The 25964-nt window shown below is 45.5% G+C and overlaps 1 protein-coding gene across 1 annotated transcript in view; it reads right to left on the bottom strand.

The window, feature by feature from the left end:
* Positions 1 to 25964, bottom strand: part of SPHK2 (sphingosine kinase 2) — a 602609-nt gene that overhangs the window by 287538 nt on the left and 289107 nt on the right. The window contains exon 3 of the mRNA XM_044081371.1: positions 23456 to 23605. Within this exon, the coding sequence (XP_043937306.1) occupies positions 23456 to 23605 (150 nt within the window). The remainder of the gene's footprint in view (positions 1 to 23455; positions 23606 to 25964) is intronic.

The following is a 25964-nucleotide window of genomic DNA, read 5'->3' as shown; positions in this document are numbered from 1 at the left end:
TTTAACATTTTTGATCCCTCTCAAAAATTGTCTGAGTAGAGGGTGAGAGAAGATAGGAGGATCCATATTGTATTCTGCAGATATTGCTGAAGCATGAATCTTAATGGAAGAGTAAGACAGGCCATTGTGGAACAATTCTGCTAAGTATTCTAGGATGTGTGCTAGGTTTGCCACTGAGACATCTGTGCCCTTTGATGTGCTCCAAATGAGGAATCTCTTCCATTTAGCTGAGTATGTCTTCCTTGTGGAGGGTCTGCGAGCCTCCAGGATAATGTCCTTGACCCTCTGAGATAAGACAGTTTGGTTTGGTTTTAAGCAATTTTCCAGGCAGTTAGTTGCAGAGTTTTCAAGTTTGGATGCAGGGTCTTGAAATTGTTCTGCGTTAGAAGAAGAGGACATAGGGGTAGAAGCCATGAGTTCGCCTGAGACATGCTTTTCAGTAGCGGATACCAGTGTTGTCTTGGCCAGTCCGGAGCTATTAGTATCACCTTTGGCTGTTCCTCCCTGATCTTCAGTAGAACCTTGTACATCAATGGGAGAGGTGGGAATGCATACACTATTAGGGCATTCCAGCTGAAAGAGAGAGTCCACCTTCCAGGCTTGTGGGTGGTATGTCCTTGAGCAGAATTTCTTCAGTTGGTGGTTGAGAGGGGAGGCGAACAGATCTATCTCTGGCAATCCCCATTTCTTTGTTATGAGTTTGAAAATGTCTGGATGCAGCATCCATTCGTGAGCATCCGTGGTAGTTCTGCTTAAGCTGTCTGCTAGTGAATTCTCTTTTCCTGGTACAAATATGGCCTGCAGCTGGATATTGAGATTCAGGCCTAGGTTCCACAGATCCATTGCCATCCGGCATAGAGGGTAGGAATGCGTGCCTCCCTGTTTATGTACCACATGACCGTGGTGTTGTCTGTCCTTATCAGCAGATGTCCTTGCAAGAGGAATGGTTTGAATGCCTCGATTGCATGCTTCACTGCCAGCATCTCCTTTTGGTTTATGTGCAAGTTTAGCTGTCCTTGAGGCCATAGGCCTTGGATACATTTGTCCTCCATGTGTGCTCCCCATCCTAGGTCTGAGGTGTCCGTGGTGATGGTCTGCCTTGGTTTTGGTTTCTTGAAAGGCAACCCTCTGTTGGACTGGCAGACCTGAGCCCACCACAGGAATTCCTTTTGAAGGCATGGAATGATTGGTATCATGGTTTCTAGACTGTGTCTATGTTGAGACCATACATTCCTTAGGTACCATTGTAATTTCCTCATATGCAGCCTGGCATGTGGGATCAAGATTATGCAGGATGCCATGAAACCCAGGGCCTGCAGGACTTTCCTTGCAGTAAGCTGAGTTTGTCTTGTCAAAGTCATGAAATAATCTGGAAGTTGTTTTTGTTTTTCTTCTGTGAGAAAAGCCATCTGAGTTAATGTGTCCAGATCCGCACCCAAGAAGGTTATCCTTTGGGATGGCACTAGTCTTGACTTTTGGATGTTGACTGTGTATCCCAAGGCCTGTAGCAGGTGTATGACATAGGCCAAGTCCTTTATCAATTTTGTCTTGTTGTCCGCTTGTATTAGGCAGTCGTCCAGGTATGGGTAGATTTGAAATCCCTGAAGTCTGCAATGTGCAATTACTGATGCCAGGCATTTCGTGAATACTCTGGGCGCAGTAGATAAGCCAAAGGGCAATGCTGAGAATTGATAATGCTCTGATCCTGCAAGAAATCTGAGGTGTCTTCTGCAATCTGGTCGGATAGGGACGTGCAGGTATGCCTCCTTGAGATCTAGAGTCACCAGCCAAGACTCCTTGCCCAACATGGGAAGAAGTTGCTGTAGCATCAGCATTTTGAATTTTAGTACAATGAGATATGTGTTCAGTGCGGACAAGTCGAGAATAGGCCTCCATTGGTTTTCTTTTCTTGGTACAAGGAATAGTCTGGAGTAAAATCCTTGGCCTTGTTCCATAGATGGTACCCTTTCTATCGCTTTCATCTGAAGTAAATTTTTGATTTGTCTTAAAGCCACTGGCTTCTGATTTGGTGGTAGGTTTGGCATTCAGCTCCTTTTTGGTAAAGTGTGGAAGTGAAACCTGTATCCTTTGTCTATTGTTTGCAATGTCCATGTGTCCTTTGTAATGCAATGCCAGTTTCTTGAGAATAAAGCCAGCTTTCCGCCCAAGGGAGCTTCCAGTTGTTCCCTGGTAGACGAAATCAGAGTCAAGTCATTGTGTCTGTCCTGTGATAGTGGTTGTAGTTGCAGCTGTGGCACTAATCCTCTGGTTGGCAGGCTGCCACTGACGGCCCCTATAGGCACCCTTTGATTGACCTCTGCCTCGAGGATGTCTATTCCTGCCCCTTTGTGCTCTGGAGGTGTCTGGAAAGGACCAATTCTTGGAAGGCCAGTTTCTGCTGAACCTCGGAGGTTGGACCTGTACAAATTCCTTTACTGTTTGCACAGATTTTACTTTTTCTTCCACTTTCTTTAGAATCTCCTGTGCAGGGGTGCCAAATAAACTTTGTTTCTCCATTGGAGCATCTAGGAGCTTAGCCTTGACATGGTCTGGCAGGGATTGCTCTTTTAGCCAGGCATGCCTACGAATTACTGCCCCAGTCATAGCTGATCTAAATGAAGCCTCCAGTGCATCATAGCCACATTTTAAGAAATGATTACTGACCTGCTGAGAGTTGTGTACCAAATCCTGAAGGGATTTACGGTCTAAAGGTTCAGGAGAAGAAAGCTTCTTATTCAGCTGATCTAACAAATATTCTTGGTACTGTATCATATGGAATTGACAGTTTAATGCCCTGGCAGAAAGAGTAGCAGATGTATAAACCTTTTTACCCAATCACTCTAATGCTCTGGACTCTCTTTCAGAGGGTAGGGGATTTTTGGCAGTGGCAGCTGCAACACCTTTTGGGCCCTGTGAAATAGTTTCTGGGTCTGCAGCATGGGCTTTATACAGGTGGAAGTGAGAATCCGGGACCCTGTAGTATCTGTCAGGTTTGGCAGGGGCCAGAGGGAGAGAATCAGGTGCAGAACTAACATCATTATACACATCATCAATTACAGTTAGCACTGGTGGTATGGCTAAGGGCCTATGCTGAGGCAAATGTAAAAAAGTCCTTAGTCTTTTTCTAGAATCAGAAAAATCCTGACCCTGCCATTGAAAGTGTTCCCTCATAGAGTGCAAGGTCTCCCCAAAGGAAAATTCTTCAGGAGGGGAGGCCGAAGGGATAGAGTCTTCAGCGTCTGAATCCTCATAAGGAGAATAGGCCCCTTCCTGATGGTCTGACAAATCAGATCCATCTGTGGAGTAATCAGAGGAGACAGGTTCAGTCCTAGGCCTTTTGTCTGGTGGAGGTTGGGAGGCCCTGTCTGGGTGAGATTGGGAACCCCTAATCAAGGAGATAAGGTCCTCAGCAAGACTGAGAATCTGAGAGCTAGAGGAAGGCCTCTGAGAAGTAGATTTGGCTGGTAAAGCTTTTGAAAGTTTGGCAGCTTTAGCCCTGGAGAAGGCCTTAATAGACATAGAAGCTGGGGGCCTAGCTGCCCCACGTGCAGGTGTAGAAATGTCCAATGGAATGGTGTCGGACAAATCTTGAGCGCTAGCTTCGGTAGGGATTTCTGAAGCCGACTCAGCCGGGGCGCCTCTGGCCTCGGTTGTCGGAGGTATGGTTTCTGTCGTAGTAAGAACAGAGGGCTCGGTTTCAGCTGAGCCCGAGACACTCGCGGTAGGCCTAGCCATGGTTTCAGCCAAAACCGAGTGTCGGTCCTTTTCCCTGCGTTTTTTGGCCAAATGCGTAGTCGGAGTCTCCGACGGCATTTTATATGCAAAAGCGGATCCGAAAAATTCTTCTGCAAACTCCGACCGACGTCTAAGAGTCCGTCGGTTGAAGGAGGCACAGGCTAAACAAGCTGATACGTCATGGTCTGGGCCTAAGCAAGGAAGGCAGTAAGAATGGAAATCCTTATGAGGTATTTGTTTCCCACAAGTTAAACAATTATTTACTTTGTCTGACATCGGCTGAGGCAAGAAAGAGTTCCCAACGGGGTACTTAGCTTTTTTCGAAGTCTTCGGTAGCTGAAATCTCTGGATCTGACCGACCGGCACTTCCGAACAGCTTCTGCTTCGGGCACCGCGCGGCAAGAAAGACTGAGGAAAATGACGTTGGCTGATGCCTTTATACCCCAGAAGCTCTGACGTCGGGGAAAGTGCGACATCAGCCGAGGCCAGACCCAGACTTTGGAATCCGGCCGACCGAAGGGCTGCCTGAGGCAGGACAACCCATATGTTATGACTGTAGATGCATCCTTGAAGGACATCACATAGAGCGTACACACACACACACACACACACACACACACACACACACACACACACACACACACACACACACACACACACACAGCCAGTGTCTCAATAAAAAAAAAGACAATAAGGCATAACACCACAAAAAATGTACTGATCATAGGTGACTTCATTGTAAGACACAACAATGTTCTCCTCACCAAACTGGATAAGGGGCAGGTTATGGTTAGCTGTCAGTCAATTGACAGGATCCGTCAAGGAACTCAACCACAAGTATTGGTACGACTCTGTTTTAGTCCACGTGAGGAAGAATGACTTGAGACATACCTCATTGGACTATATGAAGACAGACATATCCGAGCTCTCAGATTATGTGTCGCAGGCAGGTATAAGCCTAGCCTTAAGCACCATTCTACTTTCACCAAGGATGATGACACAAATACAAACAAAAAATGATCGACTAACAATTGGCTTACCTACTAGTGTCAGTCCATGGGGATCCAATATCAGTCAGCCTGGGAAGACATGGTCGACAGGCCATGCTGCTATGCCACAGACAGTCTGCTCCTGTCACCTCTAGGCTTTCGGATAGTGGCAAAAGCATTAGCCACCCCCTATTGTGCCTTTTTTAGGCAGTGTCAAAATAACCAACCTCCCAACATAACACAATCCTCTCTAGACAAAGTCAAGGTACTGTTGCTTAATGCTAGGAGTCTTAAACAAGAAACTGCACCCCATGGAAGCACTCCTCACTTTAGAAGATGCTGACATTTGCACAGTCACACAGACATGTTTCAAAGTCACAGAAAGCATTCCGGCTGTGCAGGACTACAATGCATTCCATAAGTTCAGACCACAAACTGAGTGTTAAAGAACCAGAGGAGGAGGTGTATTCATCTGCATTAAGGATAAGTACATCTCGAAACTGGTCAAACAGTATGACTCTCCTGAGCTACTCCATGTCCAATTAACTAGAGGCAAACATCCCACCACATCATAGCTAGCTACAAGTCTCCCACCATGAAACATGAAAAGCACACCACATACCAGGACTTATGGGAGTCACTGCCATACAGCTCAACACCTTACTCATGGGTGATTTTAATTATCCTACCAATGACTGGGAAACGTACACTATTACAAACATGGTGCCTTAGAGGTTCTTTGACTGTCAATGGAAATGCTCTGGAACAGCTAGTCAGCACACCCACAATAGGCTCAAATGTCCTGGACTTAGTATTCAGCAACATGAGAGGTCAATATCCGCCCCCCCCCTTGTGTGTGATGTCCTCCCTGGTAAGATCGGTCCATAAATCAGTCTAATTCAATGTAATTATAAGACCAGATATCCCATCAAGCTCAAAAATGCTTAAAGTTTTTTCTAAGACAAAGTATCTCCTATTAAGTGATGGTATAAGAAGTTTTAAAGCCCCCTTGAATGCAGATAACATGGACTACTATGCAGAGGTGTACACCAATGAGAAGTTATGTACTTACCATAACGTTCCATGTTAGTTGTCTTCTTCTTGCTGGATGGGCTCTAGCTCGAGAGCTATTTTTACCAGCTCGAGGTTATCCTATGTCCCATAATGCTAGGCGTGATATACCCAGATCTCGTTTGATAGCTAACACTATGGACATACATGTCCCCACCATGACAGAGAATATATATATATATATATATATATATATATATATATATATATATATATATATATATATATACATATACATATATATATATATATAAGTATATAAAACTCTTATAAGAGTTACCAAGAAAAGGAAGAGAGGTAGCTAAGGAGATAACTCTCATGATAACACATCTCTCGGTCTTGCCAGGCTAGGGGGATGGAGGGTGGGACGCAAGAAAGAAGGCGAAAAGAAGACAACTAACATGGAACGTTATGGTAAGTACATAACTTCTCAATGTTAAGTTGTCAATCTCGCCTTAATTCTTGCTGGATGAGACCGCGTTCCTAGCACCTTAGTCCTGGGTGGCTCAATATAACAAACTCTTGAGTACAGTGGAACCAAAATCAGCCCTACTTCTAGAGGTCATGTCCAGCTTGTAATGAGAAATGAAGGTATGAGGAGAGGCCCATGTGGCCGCTGCACAAATGGAATCCATTGGCAATCTTGCCTGAAAGGCTACTGAAGAAGCTAATGCTCTGGTTGAATGAGCTCTGGGCTTAATAGGGAGCTCTTTATGCCTCAATTGGTAAATCAACATAACAGAGGTCAACCACCTGGACAAGGTTACTTTGGAAACTGGCAGGCCTTGCTTCCCTTCCGCGTAAGACAGGAAGAGCTGTTCTGATTTCCTCGTCTGCTTGGTTTTATCCAGGTAGAAGCGTAACTGATGGTGAACATCCACACAATGTAACTTCCGTTCAGTCCTATTGGTATAAAGTGGGAAGAAGACAGGAAGATCGATGGTCTGATTCAGATTTTTTTCAGAGAGTACTTTGGGTAAAAAGGACGGATTAGTCCTAAGTGACACTCTATCTTTGTGAAAAACAAGGTAAGGAGGGCAAACACAAAGGGCTTGAAGTTCCGATACCCTTCTCGCTGAAGTGAAAGAACAGAGTTTTCCAAGAGAGCAACTTTAACGAACAGGAAGCCGCAGGCTCAAAGGGAGGGAGAATTAAAGACGACAGCATGAAATTTAGGTCCCATGGTGGGGGAGGATCTCTTACCAGGGGCCTAAGTAAGAGGGTTCCTTTAGAAAGGCTTTACAAAGTTTGTGTGACATAATGCTGGTCTCTGACAATCCAACATGAAAATTCGCAATAGCTGCCAGCTGAACTCTGATGGTGGCTGAAGAAAAACCCATTTGAAAAAGTTCTGCCAAAAACTCATATGGACAGGAGCTATAAAAGGGTCAACTTGTTTCTCCCCTGCCCAAACAGAGAAACGCTTCCATTTACTAGCATAAGTCTTTCTGGTAGTAGACTTGTGTGAAGCAAGGATGATGTCACGAACTAAATGAGAGATTGAGGGAAGCCTGTGGCTAGGGTTGGAAGTGGAGCAACCAAGCTGTGAGGCTGAGAGATTGGAGAGATTGATGCAGCCCGCCCGACTGATGTGTCAGAAGATCTGGCGCTGGGTCCAAATGCCAGGGCTGATCTAGTAGATGATGTTGCAGGAACGGAAACCAAATTTGTCGAGGCCAGTAAGGGGCAACAAGGATCATTCTGGATCTCAAAACAGTTGCTTTCTGGATTAACTGAGTAATTAAGGGAAATGGGGGGGAAAGCATACAGAAGACCTCGGGGCCAATCGTGGACTACCAGAAACCGTTGAGAAGAGATCACCCACTGCCAAGTCTGAGTACTTCTCGACATAGGGGGTAGGACCTGGTTCCGCCCTGCTTGTTGACGTACCACACTACAGACATATTGCCTGTCTGAATTGCAATAGTCCCGGTGGGTAGAGAGTCTTGAAGGGCCTGCAACACTAAAAGTACCGCTCTCATTTCCAAGACATTTATGTGCAGGTGGCCTTCGAAAGGTTGCCATGTGCCCTGGACTGTCCTGCCCTGAAAATGCCCCCCCCCCCACCCGATCAGGGAGGCATCCGTTGTCACAGTAGCCACAGAAGGAGGAAGGACAAAAGGTCTGCCCTGAAGAACCTGAGGGGAGACCATTCACCACGAAAGGTGCCTTTTGCATGACTGCGTGATTAGAATGCTGTGTGACATTGGAAGCTGTTGAAAGAACCACTGGGAAAACAGCATCCATTGCAGGATCCACATGTGAAAGCGAGCTAGGGGGAGTAATGTGATGGCTGCTGCCATGAGACCTAGGGTTTTTAGTACGAATCTGGCCTAGGCTCTGCTATCTTGTAGTAGGATTTGAACATGATCGCGAATGTCTGAAATCCTTTGTACAGGCAGTTTTGCTGATAGTTCCACAGTGTTTATGAAGGTAATAGAATGACAAGGCAGACTTTTCGGAGTTTATAGAGATACCTAGCTCGTTGCAAATTTGGAGGGTATAATCTCTAGAATGGAGTAGCTGACGCTTGGTGGTGGCGGTAAGGAGCCAGTCGTCTAAGTATGGAAACACCTGGAATCCTTGTTGTCTCAGGTGAGCCGCAACCACTGCCATGCATTTGGTAAACACCATGGGGGCTGTGGTGAGACCAAAGGGCAGGGCTCTGAATTGGTAGTGACTGGCTCCCAGCCGGAAGCGGAGAAACCTCCTGGAGTGCCTGTTCATTTTGATATGATAGTACGCATCCTGAAGGTCTATAGAGCACATCCAATTGTCCTGACCCAGAAAGGGTAGAATGGACTGAAGCATGACCACCCGGAATTTCGTTCTTTGAACAGACTTGTTCAGCCTGCTGAGATCCAAAATAGGTCTCCAGTCCCCTGTCTTTTTTGGTACCAAAAAGAACCTGGAGTAGACTCCAGATCCTTGCTGGGACTTGGCTGGATGGCTCTTTTTTCTAGCAGCTTTGAAATTTCTAGTGCTGCTTGATCCCTCAGACCGTGTGGAACGTCTGGAAGGGGCCCTTTTGGCTGTTGTGGGGTATGAATAAAGGGAATTTTGTAACCCTCGGATATGATCGACCGTACCCATTTGTCTTGCGTGAGGGAATGCCAGGCTTCTGGGTACAGTGATAGTCCAGACTGTCGGGCAGCTCCTCAGGGGTGCTGGAAGGGTTTGTCAGAGAAGGATTCCCTGCTACCCTGATTCTGCGGACCCCCCCACCCCTCGGGCGGCGTCTATTATTGTTCCCTCCTCTGCCGCTGGAGGGAAGCTCACCACGTGCATCAGGCAGTACTCCCTGAGGTTTCCGGAACCACATTTTCCCACTCTTCTGACCCTTAGGGTATGGTCTAGAAGGGGTAGAAAAACAGACTCCTGCGGCAGAGAGTCTTGCCTTCCTGCTCGCACCTGGTCAATGTATCCTTCACTTGAGGTCCAAACAAGGCAGAACCATCAAAGGGGGTGTTAGTGAAGGACGCCTTGAAGGGGTCAACAAAACTGCAAAGCTGCATCCAGGCGTGTCTCCTTAGAGCAACGCCCGTGCCTGCAGCCCTACTCGCTCCATCGGCTGCATAGGAAATGAGCCGCATGGAGGAGTTGACAATAGAGTTCAGGGTCTCCAGCTGGGAGATGATCTTTTCCTGAGACCCCGCAGCTGATGGGTCCTGTAAGGTATCACCCAGTTCTTTGAGAAGGTCTCTCTGGAGATGGGTGAAATGGCACAAATAATTCAGCGACCGCATAGCAAACGTCGCTGAAGAAAACATCCGCTTGCCATACCCGTCCATAGTCCTAGATTCCTTATTAGGAGGATTGACAGGTACTGAAGGGTCAGCCAACTCCTTTTTAGTGGCCGCCGCCACCACCATGGCATCAACAGGGACGCCCTTAGTTAGAAACTGCTTGTCAGAAGGGGCTGTAATAAATTTTGTAGGCCTCCGAGGAGTTGGTTCCATAGTATCCGGAGCCGTCCACACCTTTCGAGCCACCACATCCATGAGTGGGTCGAAACGCGGAGACACCCAGGAGGTGGAAGGGTGAGAACCGAACGTATCCAGGTACACCGACTCGTCCTCAGAAGGGTTAAGGGCAGACCAGTTTCCCCTCTGCTTAAGAATCTCCAGGATGTCAGAAAATGAGACATCCTCAGAGGGGACCTTGGGGACCCTTCTGACTCATTCAAGTCTGTGTCCGACATGACTGACTCCGGGGAGTCTACATGCTTCCTCTTGCATTTTCTCTTTCGAGGGGGCTCCCCTGAAGGATCAGGGGAGGCCTCGGAAGAGGAGGATACACCCAATGGGGCTACCTGTAGCATCGGTTCTCCACGCTCGGGATCGGAAGGGCGGATAGAGACTGAAGCAGGCACCATAGAGGGAGGAGCCAAAGGAGCCGACCGTGGAGCAGGCACAGGGGCCAGCACACTCCTCATGACCTCAAAGGTGCCCCTATCAGGCAGGGAAGGGGGTCCCTGCTCCAAAGAGACAAGGACTCCTCCCGGCACTGAGAGGGACGGCTCCAAGGCTGATGTCGGGGCTGAACTCACCTGCGCCGAGGCTCCGAGAGGGAGAATGGGGTCGGACAAGGGTCCGATGCCACTCGCCCCTCGGAACAGACGAGGGAGCCGAAAGGAGTGGTATCGGCTCTGACGTTCCCGACTCCTACGATCTCTGGCTCTGAACTCAAAGGAAGAGTCGGAGGAGGAATCTAAGAGGGAGTAGTGATAGCCACTGCCTGATGAGGAGGGCTGTGCAACATTTGGGCCAGTGCCTGCGACTTAAGTAGTCTGCTAACCACCCTCTCGAGGTCAAGGTCCATGGAAGACCGAGAGAAATGGGACCTGTGACTCCGCTCCGATAATAAGGGAGACTTCGGAGCCAAATGGACAGATTCCAGGGAAGGAGACCTGGAACGCTTTCTGCTCTAAGATGGCTCCGACAGCAGAGTCGGAGCCGACTGAGGCCTCAAATCATTGGTTCCAGCCGGAACCGACGCAGTGGTAGTAGTAGTAGCGCCGCTTGGCGACGGCTCCGAACATGGAGCCGACGGTTTGGCGGGCTTGGAAGGTTTACCCGGGGAACCTTCAGGCTTTAACAAGCCTCTCAAAATAAGTTTGTTTCTGCGTTCCTGCAGGACTCTTGGACTGAACGCATGGCAGACAGAACAAGAGTCCTGCAGCTGCAGAGGGCCCAAGTAATATACACAAGAAGTGTGACCGTCTGTCACAGAAATCTTCTGACAGCACGAGTCACACTTCTTGAAGCCCGAGACCTTGGTGTCTTTCGACATCCTGAAACAAGGATAACGGGCAGAAAAAGACAACTCTAAGTGGTCTAGTCACAATCAGCCAACACACACACACACACACACACACACACACACACACACACACACACACACACACACACAACACACAAAGAGCTTGTAACAGACCAGAAAAACAAAAAACCCAACACTTTTTAACACAATTTAACTCTAGGCACACACATACAAGAAAAAAAAATCTACAGAAAAAATCCAAAGGGATTTACTACTACAGAACTGTATAGAACAAGTTTAGCCAAAGGCCTAACTATTCAGTGAGGGGAAAACTAAAGAAAAAAGCTACCTAAGAGGGGATTCTAAACAGGGATCTATATGGTAGTAACTAGGAATAACTATCGCTAAGGTTAGAACCCAAAAAACTGACTAAATACAAGAAAAAGATTAATACAACCTGGAGCCGGCAAAAAGACGCAACCTTGTAGCTTTAGTAGCAAACGAGATCTGGGTACATCACGCCTGGCATTATGGGACATAGGATAGCCTCGAGCCGGTAAAAATAGCTCTCGAGCTTTAGTAATAGGCAGAGTCCCATCGAGCAAGAATGGAGGCGAGATTGACAACTTTGCCCTGTACAACTACTTAAGCAGTTATATAGACTCAGCTATACCTGACTGGATTAAAACCAGGTCTTGACAAGAAACAAGCCAGCTTGGTGGATCCCTAGTATAAACTGGCTATACAAGAGAAACAAACTAATGTCCAAGAACAAGGAACTAGCTCAGCAGAGGAAGAAATCCCTCTCTAGCTTAAACATAAGGCAATCTTTAACTATGTCTGAAATCTAAAAGGGAATATCCAGCTATGCGCTAAATTGGTTGTGGAAGGCACCATCCATGCTCAACCAGAGGTGACAGCCAACCTGCTAGCTGACAGATTTGGAACAAACATCACCCCTGTGGTCCTCTCCAGTCATCCTCCAAGTATATCTGCCCACCATTCCTCAGCTTATCATCTCAAGAGAGCAGGTCATCTCGGCACTCTCCAAGACTGAAAACATTGCATCAGTGGGACCAGACAACATCCCAGATTGCTGTTTAAATAACTTGAAAACTTGAAACATGACCTAGCAGACCTACTCTGATCCCTGTTTAACCACAGCCTGAAAACTATGTTCTGACAGAATGGAGGACAGCAGCAGCAATCTCTCTGCAAAAAGAGGGGAACCATCAACTGACCCTGGGAATTATAGGCCCATAAGCTTGGCTAGCCTCATCAGCAGGGCTATGGCAAGAATCATTATGGAGCTTATTAACAAGGATATAGGGAATATCCAAACTCTGGACACAACCCAGTTTGGATTTGTTAAAGTTAGATGATGCCTGTTAAACATTGTTGATTTCTTTGAGAAACTCGCCAAGGCCCTGGTTAAGGGTAAGACGGTGCATACCGCCTATCGACCTAGCCAAGGCATTTGACACAATCCTCCACTCGAGTATTATAGACACTCTCCCAACTGGGAATTTACCCCTACATTACCAGATGGGTAGCCAACTGGCTCACCGACAGGACACATACTGTCAAAGTGGGTGAATTCACCTCTATCTAAAGAGCAGTTACCAGTGGCATACCACAGAGTTCTGTGCAGGGCCCCTTACTGTTCGGAATTTATTTCTCAGAAGTCCAGGCAAACTTGGCCGGCCTGTGGCTGATGAAGTTCGCTGACAATTGCAAACTGGGCGCAATCACAGTCTCTCCCAACGATGTCACTATAATACAGACAGGGTTAGCACAGACAAATAATTGGTGCCAAAGTCATGGATTAAAGCTAAATTAAAAAAAAAACAAAAAAACATTACTATTCCCTTTGGAAAATGTATACAAAGTAGAAAGGAAATCCTATGTGGCACATCTGATAAGTAAAGGCATCGCATCTACAGTAGATCTAAGGGTGCTATAATTCCATTACACTCGGCCCTTATCAGATCAGTAACTGAGTACAATGCTCCATTTTGCATGTACCTGCAACACCTGGACAGACCACAGAGGTTTCTCACCAAGAAATTTCATGGTACACAAAAACAAGTCTTACGTGGAAAGACTGAAAGACCTGTCACTGTATTCAGTCTCCCACAGGTTGCCAAGGGGTGACCTATGCCTGGTTTACAGGGCACTCTCTGACCCGGCCGTGATGGAAATGCTACACATTTGTAAATCAAACTCCAGGAGGGTCACTCACTCCAGGGATGTTAACCTAGCTTCTGACATGAACAGGTCATGCTGGAGAGACAGATACATCTCCCAGAGACCACCACTTCTCTGGAACAAGCTTCCAGTTCACATGAAACAGAGCACCTCCCTGACCCTCTTCAAATGCAAATTAGGTCAATGGGTGGGTGACTGCAAATTCACTCCTGGAGTGGTGTCCATGTCCCTCCTGGACAAAGGAAGTCAGTATTAACTACCATAGATCCTTACCTCTGCTGGTGCAACTTGGGATAAATATGGCTAGGCTTGTAAAGGCTCTAGGGCCATTAGCCTAGTAACCTGCTATGAATCTGTAAACTAAATCTCTATCCAAGGCAGGCTTTAGAATCTCATTTCAACATCTAGGAGGTTCTGAGAATGTAGCCATGCAAATAAGAGTACAAGTGACCACAGCCCTAGAAGAAGTTTCAGTCTCACACACACACACACACACACACACACACACACACACACACACACACACACACACACACACACACGAGTAAACAATAAGTAGTGACCTGTGCAACAGAGGAAACTAAGTTAAAGTAGATTTTTCCTCACAAGAAGAAACCGCAGATAAAACATTCTTCATAATTTGTCAGAACAAAGTTTAACACACGAGCCTGACAATTAAAAATTCAGAAAAAATCATAATTTGCAAAAGTATATACTTTCCCCCATAGCTATCAATAATTTCCCCATCCTTAATAGAAAGAGTAGACTTGGAATTAACTAAGTGTTTAGCAGCAGTGGGATCAACTAAAGCTATAGATCCTGGTTCAGGTTTGGGAACAGTGAATAAAAATTTTAAAGACTGAGGAACCTTATACATTCTACTGCCTTTTTAGAAGCAGCTGGCTGACTATCAAGGAAGATTACAGGCAGCAACACGCATGCCCTTTAAAGCAGACAGGAAGAATGGGTGTAGGTCCTGGAAAATCCTTCTGTAACAACTTGTATTTTCTGAGGAACCGAGAAACCTCAGTGCTTGCTCAGCAAAAACAGTGGCACATTCTAGGAATAGTCTCAGAGAAAGAATAACCCCAAAAGGGAGAATCAGAAACTGAGCTGTCCCTTGAGTCTGAATTAGAAATCTGGGGGGGGGGGGGGGGGGGGGACTTATCTGTACCTGCATCCTCCTGTTCAGATTCAGATTCAGAGAAAGAGGAATCCTCCTTTCTTTTACCAGATACTATTTTACAAGGATCAATAGCTCAAATTCAACAGTAAGCCAGACCCAATAAACTACTCGTATCCAAAACAAAAAAAAAAAAAAAACTGAGGAGGGCCAAATATCTTATTAATGGCAGCAGCAGCTTTCCTAGGGATGGACACAGCATTCTGACACACAAGGGAGCATTCACTCTTCCTCTCCCATGACTGACAGGAGTGTCTCCCCCTTGCCTACTGAGGGGACCCCAACAGCTGCTGATGACCTTGCTATCTCCTGGTCCATAGTGACTGTAGATGGTACACCTGCAGGATCCAGGGCAAAAGATGAGTGACATGAGGTACAGCAAATGGCCACAGCAGAGTCAACCACCTGTAGCTGAGGCAAATTGCCAGTTTGCTGGGGTGGCAAAGGCTATTTGCTTAATTTTTTTTTACTTTTTGTGACTGGAGAAGGGCCGACTGTGGGACTGGTAGTCTGTGCCATGGTCAAGCTGAAAATGGTGTCTCCTTCCTGGTGAAAACAAGCAGCAGTTGCCAGTAAACACTACCAGTACGCACAAGTTAGTTACTTTTCTGGCAGAAAAATAGTACAAAGCATACCGTCCGCTCCACAAAAGTAAAACAAACATTATTCCACAGAAAAGAAAAATGTTTTCAGTTACTTCACACCACTTTTAAATTGACAGAAAAAAATGAGCACTCCTTACAGTCCCAAAATAGCCTGTTAAAATGCAACACTCCTTGCTTTAAAATAACTTTCCTGAACAGGAAAGTAATAAATCAACAAAATTAAGAAAATGGAAGGCCCCCCCCACCCCAAAGGTAACTTATCTGTCAAGCAAAGGAAAGCACAAGCCAAAATGTCAATCCTTGAAAGCCTCAGAGGAGCATACTCTTCGATGGCAGTAAGCGTCTGAATGGCTTCACGCCCAACCTGATTTAGTCAGCTCAGCCTGAGTTGCCTGACAATTTGGATGCATGGAAGTTGCCCAGAAGCTTTGGAAGATGTCTGGCTGTTGTATCCTTGGCATGATATAACCCATAGAGCTATGGCTACTTCAACACTGATCAATATGATGAACATTGGTTAATTACATGTTGTAAGAATGGAGATAGTTTACTGAGCTTTCCTATATAGTTCTCCCTGACCTTCTTTAAATGCTTGAGCATATAATTTACTGACAAAATTTCAGGAAGGTTTTACTAAACCTGCAGGATTCAGGATCTAAGCATAAAATTAGTGGTACTGAAATGAAGAGTCAAGGTATTTTACGTAAAAGGCTGTAGGTATCAGACATTTACTTCACTACATACGATAGAAGACAGACCAAAGATCTATAGTGTTACATGTTAACAGAAAATAAAGAAAATGGTGAAAAAAATCTCTTGTTCATCAAGAAAATCAGCTGCAGCAAGCAACACATGCCACCAGAAAGGTCTTGTGGGCGAGTGGCCCCGCTGAATGCCAACTTCCTGCTTCCTGAAAAGTAACTGCTCAAGCTGCTGTGAAATATAACATTTGTGACTGTTCTGCATCAGGCACCTAAAATCCCAAAATGTTCTTACTCCTCCTTTTACTGAGTAAAAGATGAGCAATTATGTTATATGAGCTGAAAGGCTCCACCAGCTCCTACCCTGCATGTGTTAATCACCAACTGACACCCCCCCCCCTAAGAAGGCAACAAAAGCATCTCTATCATAGGACGTTACTAGGCTAACGAACCCAGGGCCCTTACAAGCCTAGCCAAGTTCAACCCATGTTTCCAAGGGTGTCTGGTTTCAAGCAGACACTAAAATCAGCATCTAATACCCTTCCCGGCAGTCAAATTTCTGGGCTTCTGGGCTCACTCCATAAACTGAATTACTGAAGCAGACAGATGGGCACCTGGTAACCATTTTATGTTGCCTTGTTATCTCAAAATACTTTACTTACTACTGCATACATGCTTACTATTACATAATAAGAAGTTATGTACTCACCATAACATTCCATGCTGGTAGTCCATCTCGCCCTTCATTTTTACATATGGGTTCGGAGCCAATCCTCGACTCCGACTCGGCCAATTTACAAGCTGGAAGACTTCTAGTTGGCTCGTGGCTAAGCAGGTATCCCATGGTGCACCAGTACAATCCCCAGATCTTGTTTGCTGCTCACTAGAATAACAACCATAAAAACAACCAATACTAAAGGGTCTCCAACCAAAGGCAACCAAATTATTACTTCCAGATCTTCCAGGATGGGGGCAGGAGGGCGGGTTGGTAAAAATGAAGGGTGAGATGGACTACCAACATAGAACGTTATGGTGAGTACATAACATCTTAATGTTAGGTAGTCCGATCTCACCTTCATTTTTACATGTGGGACAGCATCCCTAGCGCCTTATTCTTGGGTGGCTCATTGGAAAATACTCTTGAGCACCGTGGAGCCAAAGGATGCTCTACCCCTGGATGCCAAATCCAATTTGTAATGTGCAATAAAAGTGTGAGGGGTAGCCCACGTAGCTGCTGCACAAATATTATCAAGTGGTATCCTGGCTTGAAAGGCTGCAGAGGTAGACAGCGACCTGGTAGAATGAGCCTTGATCCTGTAGGGTAAAGGTTTGACTCTGAGCTATAGATAAAGGCTACACAACTGGAAATCCTATTAGACAGTGTCACTTTACAAAATGGTAAGCCCAATCTAGAGTAAGAAAAGGATATGAATAACTGATCTGATTTCCTGAAAGCCTTAGTCCTCTGCAGATAAAAACATAGTTGTCTATGAACATCTAGCTGATTAAAATGGTACTCAGTTGCATTACAGTGGTTAGGGAAGAAAACTGGGAGTTCTATTGATTGGTTTAAGGTCGCATTAGAACAAACTTTGGGGACAAAGGAGGGATTAGTACGTAATGACACCCTGTTTTTGTGAAAAATCAAATACGGTGGCTTAATAGACAAGGCCTGTAGCTCCGATACCCTTCGAGCTGATGTGATAGCTGCCAAAAACAAGGTCTTCCAAGACAAAAATTTTAGAGAAGATGAGTGGGAAGGTTCAAAGGGGGAAGAAGTCAATTTGGACAACACAAAATTTAAATCCCAAGAAGCCACTGGTTCTTGCAGAGGTGGTCTCAGTAGAGTGGCCCCTTTCAAAAAGGTCTTGCACAGCTTATGAGACATTAAATTGGTATCTGGAAAACCGCCAATTGGACTCTGATAGTGGTAGTGGCAGATCCTTGCTGAAAACGCTCAGAAAGAAAATCCAGAATCACAGGGATAGAAGCAGGGTATGGATCTACATTCATTCTCTGTGCCCAAATAGAAAATCTTTTCCATTTACTGCCATACAGCTTCCTAGTTGAAGGTTTATGGGAGGACATAAGAATATGTGACACTGAGGATCATGCATCATGAAGCCTGACTAGGGATGGAAATGGAGCAGCCACGCTGTTAATTTGAGGGAGTGGATTGAGGGGTGTAGCGAACCCGACATGTGAGTCAAAAGATCTGGAGCTGGGTCCAGAATCCAAGGATCGTCCAGGAGGAGAGGTTTGAGAAGAGGAACCAGACCTGACGAGGCCAGTAAGGAGCAATGAGGATCAACTTGCTTCCCAGTTGACTGGCTTTCTGAATCACTTTGGAAATGAGGGATTGGAGTAAAGGCATACAGAAGTCCCATGGGCCAATCGTGAGCCAGCGCATCTCTGGGAGTCTCCCCCGGAAGGGGAATGAGGGTAAAATAGCTGCTGCATTTGGTATTGACTGGGCTGGCAAAAAGGTCGCAGCAAGTCTGTCCCCATTTCCGGAAAATCTGATCCACTGTTTCCCGTTTCAGAGACCACTCATGAGGCATTAGGATTGCCCGGCTGAGCTTGTCGGCCATCACATTGGTCGTCCCTGGAATGTGCTTTGCAACCAGAAAGCGCTGGGAAGAAATCGCCCATTCCCAAACTCGCATGGCCTCTCGACAGAGTGGGTAAGATCTGGTACCGCTCTGTTTGTTGATATACCAAACCACAGACATGTTGTCTGATTGTATCGCAATTGTCCCTAGAGGAAAAAGGTCTTGAAGTGCTTGCAACGCCAGAAGCACCGCCCTCATCTCCAGAACACTGATATGCAGATGAGCCTCGTGTTGTTGCCATGTGCCTTGGACAGTGCTGCCGAGATAATGCCCCCCAACTGATCTAGGAGGCATCCGTGGTCACAGTGGCAACGGGTTGGGCCGAAACAAAGGGGGCACCTGTGATCAGTTGATTGGGAGCTATCCACCAAAGAAGGCCCTTCTTGCATGATTCCGTCAGCAGGATAAGATGACTCAGTGGGAGAAATTGGAAAGACCACTGGGAAAACAGAAGCCACTGGAGAATTCTCATGTGCAACCTAGCTAATGGTATCAATAGAATTGTGGAAGCCAGTCCTGAGGAGCTGAAGAACCCACTTCGCCTTGACTTTTTGCAACGGGAGAAAACGTTGAACTTGGGAGATTAACTTCTGTGCCCTTTCGGCAGGGAGACGAGCTGTCATGTTCACTGTCTACCTCTGTGCCTACAAAAATCACAGATTAAGAGGGCAATAATGCAGATTTTTTCCAATTTATGGAGATCCCTAACTGAGCACAAAGTTGAATCGTGGCGTCCCTGTTTTGGAGGAGTAGATGACTGGTGGGGGTGGTCAGGAGCCCGTCGTCCAAATACGGAAACACCTGGAATCCCTGACATCTCAGGTGAGCTGTCACTATTGCCATGCATTTGGTGAATACCCTGGGGGCTGTGGTGAGACCAAAGGGCAGAGCGCAAAACTGATAGTGACTGGCTCCCAGCCGGAAGCGTAGATGGCTTCTGGATGCCTTGTCCATTTTTATGTGGTAATAGGCATCCTGAAGATCCAGAGAGCACATCCAAAAGTCTTTCCCTAACAACCGGAGTATAGACTGCAGTGTTACCATCTGAAACTTGTCCTTCTTCACTGATTCGTTCAATCTGCTGAGGTCCAATATTAGCCTGCAATCTCCGGTTCGTTTTGGAACTAAAAAGAACCTGGAGTAAGTTCCAAATCCTATCTGGTCTGCTGGGACGGGCTGGATGACTCTTTTTATGAGCAACATGTTGATCTCCACAGTTGCCTGATCCCTGTGATTGGGTGGTACATCTGGGATCCTTTTGGGAACAAATGGTGATAGGGCAAAGGGTATGATATAGCCTCTGGTAAGAACTCTTTGTACCCACTTGTCTTGGGTGATATTTAGCCAGGCTTCTTGGTACAAAGAAATGCGACCCCTGACCGGCCCCAAAGAAGCGCAGTCGGGCTCCACATCAGGAGCACTGATAAGGCCGTCCTCGAAAGGAATCACAGCCTTGCTGGTATTGCGGACCTCACTTGCCTCTAGGGCGACATCTGCCGTTTCCTCCTCCTCTGCTTCTGAAGGAGGATTCACCCTGTGTGTCAGTAAAGACCCTTTGGGATTTCTTGGACCACATTTTACTGCCCCTTTGACCCTTGGGGTATGGTCTGGAAGGGACAGTAAAATGCACTCCAACGGCAGAAAACGTCTTTCCTTCTTGCTCACACCGAGTGAGTGTATCCTTCACCTTGGAACCAAACAACGAGGAACCATCAAACGGGGCATTGGTGAAAGTAGACTTCAACGGTTCTTCAAAATTACATAAGCGCATCCAGGAGTGGCACCTCAAGGCAACTCCGGAACCCGCTGCTCTACTCGCTCCATCTGCAGCATAAGAGATAAGTCACATGGAGGAGTTAACCACAGAATTTAAGGTGGACAACTGAGTAGAAATCTTGTCAGGAACTCCCTCAGTACATGCACCTTGTATGGAATCTCCTAACTCCTTGAGGAGATCCTTCTGCAACCTGAAGTGCATGAAATAGTTCAGCGATCGAAGGGTAAAGGCCGCTGAACTAAAAATACGCTTCCCAAATCTGTCCATCTGTCAAGACTCCTTGTTTGGCGGATGAACAGATGAAGAGGTCTCCGCTAACTCTTTCTTCGTGGCCGCCACCACCATCATGGCATCAATGGGAACCCTCTTGGACAAGAACTCTTTACCAGGAGGGGCAGACAAGAACTTATTTGGTCTCCTGGGGACTGGCTCCATGGTGTCAGGAGTATCCCACACCTTTCAACTAACTAGATCCATCAGTTCGTCAAAAGGTGGGGACACCCAAGAGGGAGAAGGTTGAGACCCGAAAGCCTTCAGGTACACCGACTCCTCATCAGAAGGGTTGACATTGGGCCAGACACACCTCTGCCCAAGGATCTCTAAAATGTCCACAAAGAAGACATCAGAGAACGACTTGGGGGACCCTTCCGACTCCTCAAGGTCAGTGTCCAATGTCAAAGACTCATCCTGTGAGTCAGTATGTTTCCTCTTACATAACCTCTTCCTCGGAACAATATTCCGAGGAAGCCTCGGAAGAGTGGGGGCCACCAGCTGATGGCTCCTGAGGCTGCAGGTCTCTGCTGTCTCCAGAGAGAGTAGGGGCTGAGACTGAAGTGGGTGCTCTCAGGGGAAGAGTGCTGGTGCCACTAGTAGGGGCTGGAGAATGAGACAGCATGCTCCTCATCATCTCAAACTCAGACCTCTCCGGCTCTGAAGACCTCCCCCGCTCCGAAGAGAAGCGGGTCAGCGCTGGAGCCAGAGCTGTCTGCTCCGAGATAGATGCAGGGTCCAAGCTCACCCTGGCCGAAACACCGAGAGGAAGGCTCAGAACCGAAGATTGATTCAACCCTCCCTGTCGGTGCCGACAGGAAAGCTTCCGCCCCTGGACATGACGGACAGCACAGAGCGTGTCGGAGCTGAACCTGGCTACAAGCCAGCAACAAGGTGAGTTGGAGCCGGCATTTCCTCCGTTGGCACCAAGCGCTCCGGCTCCGAAAGGCCTGTATGGCTCGGAGGAGGAATAGTAGACAAGGGCAAAGCTGGGCCAAGTGGCTCCGGAGCAGATTGGGTTGGAGCCAACAATAATTTTGGTAAGGCAGACGACTTCAGGAGTCTGAGCACTACCCTCTCCGCATCTTCTTCTGAAAGGCTCCTGGAAGACATAGCTGGGGATCTTGATCTGGGCGGCACTGGAGACTTCATTGTTATGGAAACCGGTAGGGAGCTTACAGACTGGCTCCGAGTAGCAGTGCCAACTGCTGTATCAATAGGTTTAGAGATCGGTTCCGAAACACCTGTAACTGAATGACACCACCATGATGCTCTCCTTCAGCTCCGAAGGCTGAGGAGTCGAGGAGGCAGATTTCGATTGTTTCGACTGTTTAGGAGGTGGCTCCGAAACACCAGCCGGTGCTGGAGAAGGCCTTTTTGAGGATTTTGATTTCCCAGACTTAGAGGAAGCCGAACTGTATAGTGCTTCCTCAAAGCATGATTTTAAGAGGCCCTTGAATATGAGTTTGTTCTTTCTCTCCTGTAACACTCTGGGAGAGAAAGCATGGCAGAACAAACACGACTCCTGTAAGTGGATGGCCCCTAGGCAGTAGGACACAGCTACTGTGACCATCCGTTAAGGACATCTTCTGGGAGCATTTCATGCACTTTTGGACATATTAGACACAGACAGACACAGACGCGCACACACAGACAGAACCCAGAGAGATGGAGAAAGGGAGAAAAAGAATGAGGACGCGCACACACAGACAGACGCGCACACACAGACAGACGCGCACACACAGACAGACGCGCACACACAGACAGAACCCAGAGAGATGGAGAAAGGGAGAAAAAGAATGAGGACTAGGTCCTCTAACTAAAACGGGCCTAGTCCTAAGAAGGAGTTACACAAGAACTAGGTCCTCTAACTTAAACGGGCCTAGCCCGGTGTAGTGAAGCTAGGTCTTCTAACTTAAACAGACCAGAAGGGAAAGCCCATTCACACAAGATAAACCATAAAATACGCAATAAATGTCTATATTCCTAAAGAAAAACAGGTAGTTTATGTGCAATCCTAGTAAATTCACAAGCGGATCCCTGCCAAAACAAACAATGATAAAATAGCAGAACTAACTGCCAAAGGTGACCAAAAAAAAAAGCTCAGAATAACAACAGACAAGACAACAGGAGCCCCTGTTGACTAAAAGCGGAAAACCGCCAAAGACTCTGCCTAATATCAAAAAATGCGCAACGGCACCTAAACTAACTGGCACACAGGATACCAATAACAACTAGTAAACCAAGGTGCACTCGCAAAGGGCAAGTAATACAACTGCCTAATCTATTAGCAACACTAAATATACAATAAAGCATTGAATATAAAGAAGTTTGAAAAAAACTTAGCCAGAGCCAAGAGAAGCACAACTAAACTAGTCGACGTGGCAAACGAGATCTGGGGATTGTACTGGTACACCATGGGATACCTGCTTAGCCACGAGCCAACCAGAAGTCTTCCAGCTTGTAAATCGGCCGAGTCGGAGCCGAGGATCGGCTCCAAACCCATATGTAAAAATGAAGGTGAGATTGGACTACCTAACATCTCATGTTTGCCTTTTTTTTTTGTACAAAAGATTTCAGTAAATGTAGCTCATTAACTTAGCAAAATCTTTAGTGATTACTAACGATTTGTATACGAGTTTTGTGATCTCATAAATAACAAAAATTATATTTGCGATTACTTCAAAATTATTTCTCCTATAATATTCTGTTTCGGTTTACTCCTTGTGAAAATACCTTAAACCATCAAATGTACTTTTGGAGCTGTTCTCACTGGACCTCAGCTGAAAGGGGATCTTTTTTGGCACAATCAAACCTCCCCTGCTAAGACATACAAACAAGTTAAGTAAAATATATTCTATTTACCCTTGGCCTTGTGGCCTGCGCAGTAACTGCAGAGTCAGAAAGGCACCCCTTCACTTACCTTGTTAAAAAATTATTTACATTAAATTAAAAACAGGATTTAACATGTAATTACCAGCTTTGATTCTGCAATAACATTTACAGTATGGAATTATGTTTGCTCTCTTAGCTGTTGCTTACCTGTTTGAATTAGGTTGTAAGTGATATTGGCCTCTGTCAACATAGGAAGAATGAATGTATGACAATAATGCATCGCTTGACCACGACCACCTAATGGGTTAACTAACAGAAGCAATCGCTGGGATCGTGGCAACAGGCTTGATGTAATGTCTAGGAGGAAAAAGAAATTCAAAGACAAAAATGTAAAAGATCCTGGGCTAGTAACAATTGTGCTTAGGTACTCAAGCAAGTCAAAACAGACATCTAACTGAACAGTGACAGTATTACTTCGCTTGGTAAAGTACAAACCTGTGTGCATCACCTTAATTCTTTCAGTGAGAACATTCCAATAATCCTTCAGCATTCCACACCAAGGCAACAGCCTTTTAGCTTCCCTCTTAAGAGCTTGACCAGCCTACTAATCTCACCCTGCTTCCAAGAGTTGGGAGTATCTGCCTCATTCAGTACCCTAACATGAATGAAACAAGAGCTTATCTAGCAGGGTTATGTACACCTCTACAAACTTTCAAAGCAAATTCCTCAAAATTAAAGTATTTTACTAAAGGCAGCATCAACAAATGTATATTGCATTTTTTAGGCCCTTCAGCAAAAAATCAGCATCGTCTTTGAGGGGAGAACTACAGCTTGCAATGAATCTATATGCAAGAGTGAGGAAGCACCATTAGGCACCATGTTCTCCACTCATGACAACTAATCACATGCAACAGTGGCCACAATGGGTTACGCTACACCTAGTATTTTAGCAGAAGTACTAATCTTCTGCAATAACTGCCAACATATATATATATATATATATATATATATATATATATATACACACACACACATATACAGACACACACATACACACTTTATATACATATTACACATATGCATATATATACATTTTAAATATATATATATATATATATATATATATATATATATATATATATATATATATATATATAAATGCAGAAAAAAGTGTATATCCAACATTTCCCCTAAAACAATAACGTTAGTGAAAATTTTCAGGTTAATGGGGTATCACTTCAGACTATTTCAGATTTTTTACTTTTTTTTTAATAATCTTAGAAATATAAAACCAGAATTATATAAAGAATATGGATTACTATTCAAAAAAGTGCACACAAATTTAACACAGGAATCCACATGCTCACTGTAAATCAAGGCTTACTGGTAAGTCCAGCTACTGCAGCCCTAGTGCAAAGGTAAATGCAAGCAATCCTGTATAAAAAAAAAAAAAAAAAAAAAAAAAAAAAAAAACAAACATACTCCAGTATCAGTGAAAGTTTGTGTCATTTCTTTCTTTTAAACAGACGTACACAGCATATGTTTAATTTTGTACTATACGGAGCTCTGATAGCCAGACTTCCACCTCATGTTAATGAAGAAGTCTGTAAAAATAAAATCTCTCCCGGAAGCAGCCAGACTTCCACCTCATATTAATGAAGAAGTCTGTAGCAATAAAAAACTCTTCCTAGGAAGCAGCCAATCAGTATACTTTTAAAAATGGTAAACAATCTAATTTGAGTATTACTCTGCATCAGACGGGATTTCTGCTATTTTTACATGATGTACTGGACTGTTTCCTGCTTCATTAATGGGAATAACTTCCTCAAAAGTACCCTGGAAATTAGTGGAACGGGTGAAAAAATCTAAATGAACATTAGAGTCCAAGGAAAAGAAAAGGCATCCGTCTTCCATGGAGTCCTGGAATAGATTCTTGCCAGCTGAGAGTGGAAGCAAAAAGGTCTACTTGAGGAACTCCCCACAGGTGGATCAAATCTTGGAAAGCTCCATTATGTAGTTTCCATTCATGAGGGTCTATCCTGGTCCTGCTAGGTTTGTTTTCCATACAGTTTTGCTCTGGTGAAATGTAGGATGCCTGTAGAGAGACTGTGCTGTGAAACTATATCCCAAGGTAACACGACTAATCTGCAAATGGGGTACAACCTGATTCCCCCTTGCTTGATGATGTACTACGCAACTCTGGCATTGTCTGTAACAACTTGAACAGGTCCTGGGAAACAAAGATGACTCTGAAAGTTGAGTGCTTTGATCAAGGCAAGCATCCATTTGCATGCTTGCATCTTTCTTTGGTGTCCCACGCACCTTGCACTTTTATCCCTCCTGAAACTGCTTCCCAAGCAAAGTTCAAACCATGTGTGGTAACTGACTGCTTTGGAATGGGGATGGAGAAGGAAGACCTAGATTTAGGGACATCTGTTGACTCCAGCAAGTGATTTCTCTTCAGACAAACCCCAGCACTGGGATCTGAAAAGACGAGAGGTATTAATGCTAAGACCTTCAAATACCACTGTATTTTTTCTCATATGGAGTTTTGTCATGGGTATCATAGGTTCATAGGGGTGTACTAAGCTAATGGCCCTGGAGCCTTTACAAGCCTTGCCCATAGGATTACCCTGGCATCGTGCCACCCAACCTTAGTTCCTAGTGCCTCTGTCGAGTAGAGCCACTGGAATGATCCCCTGGGTGAATTTTCTAT

This window comes from Protopterus annectens, chromosome 1.part1 (assembly GCF_019279795.1).
Source record: "Protopterus annectens isolate FY-2018-M chromosome 1.part1, PAN1.0, whole genome shotgun sequence".
Taxonomy (NCBI): domain Eukaryota; kingdom Metazoa; phylum Chordata; order Ceratodontiformes; family Protopteridae; genus Protopterus; species Protopterus annectens.
This window is presented reverse-complemented; position numbering and strand designations above follow the sequence as displayed.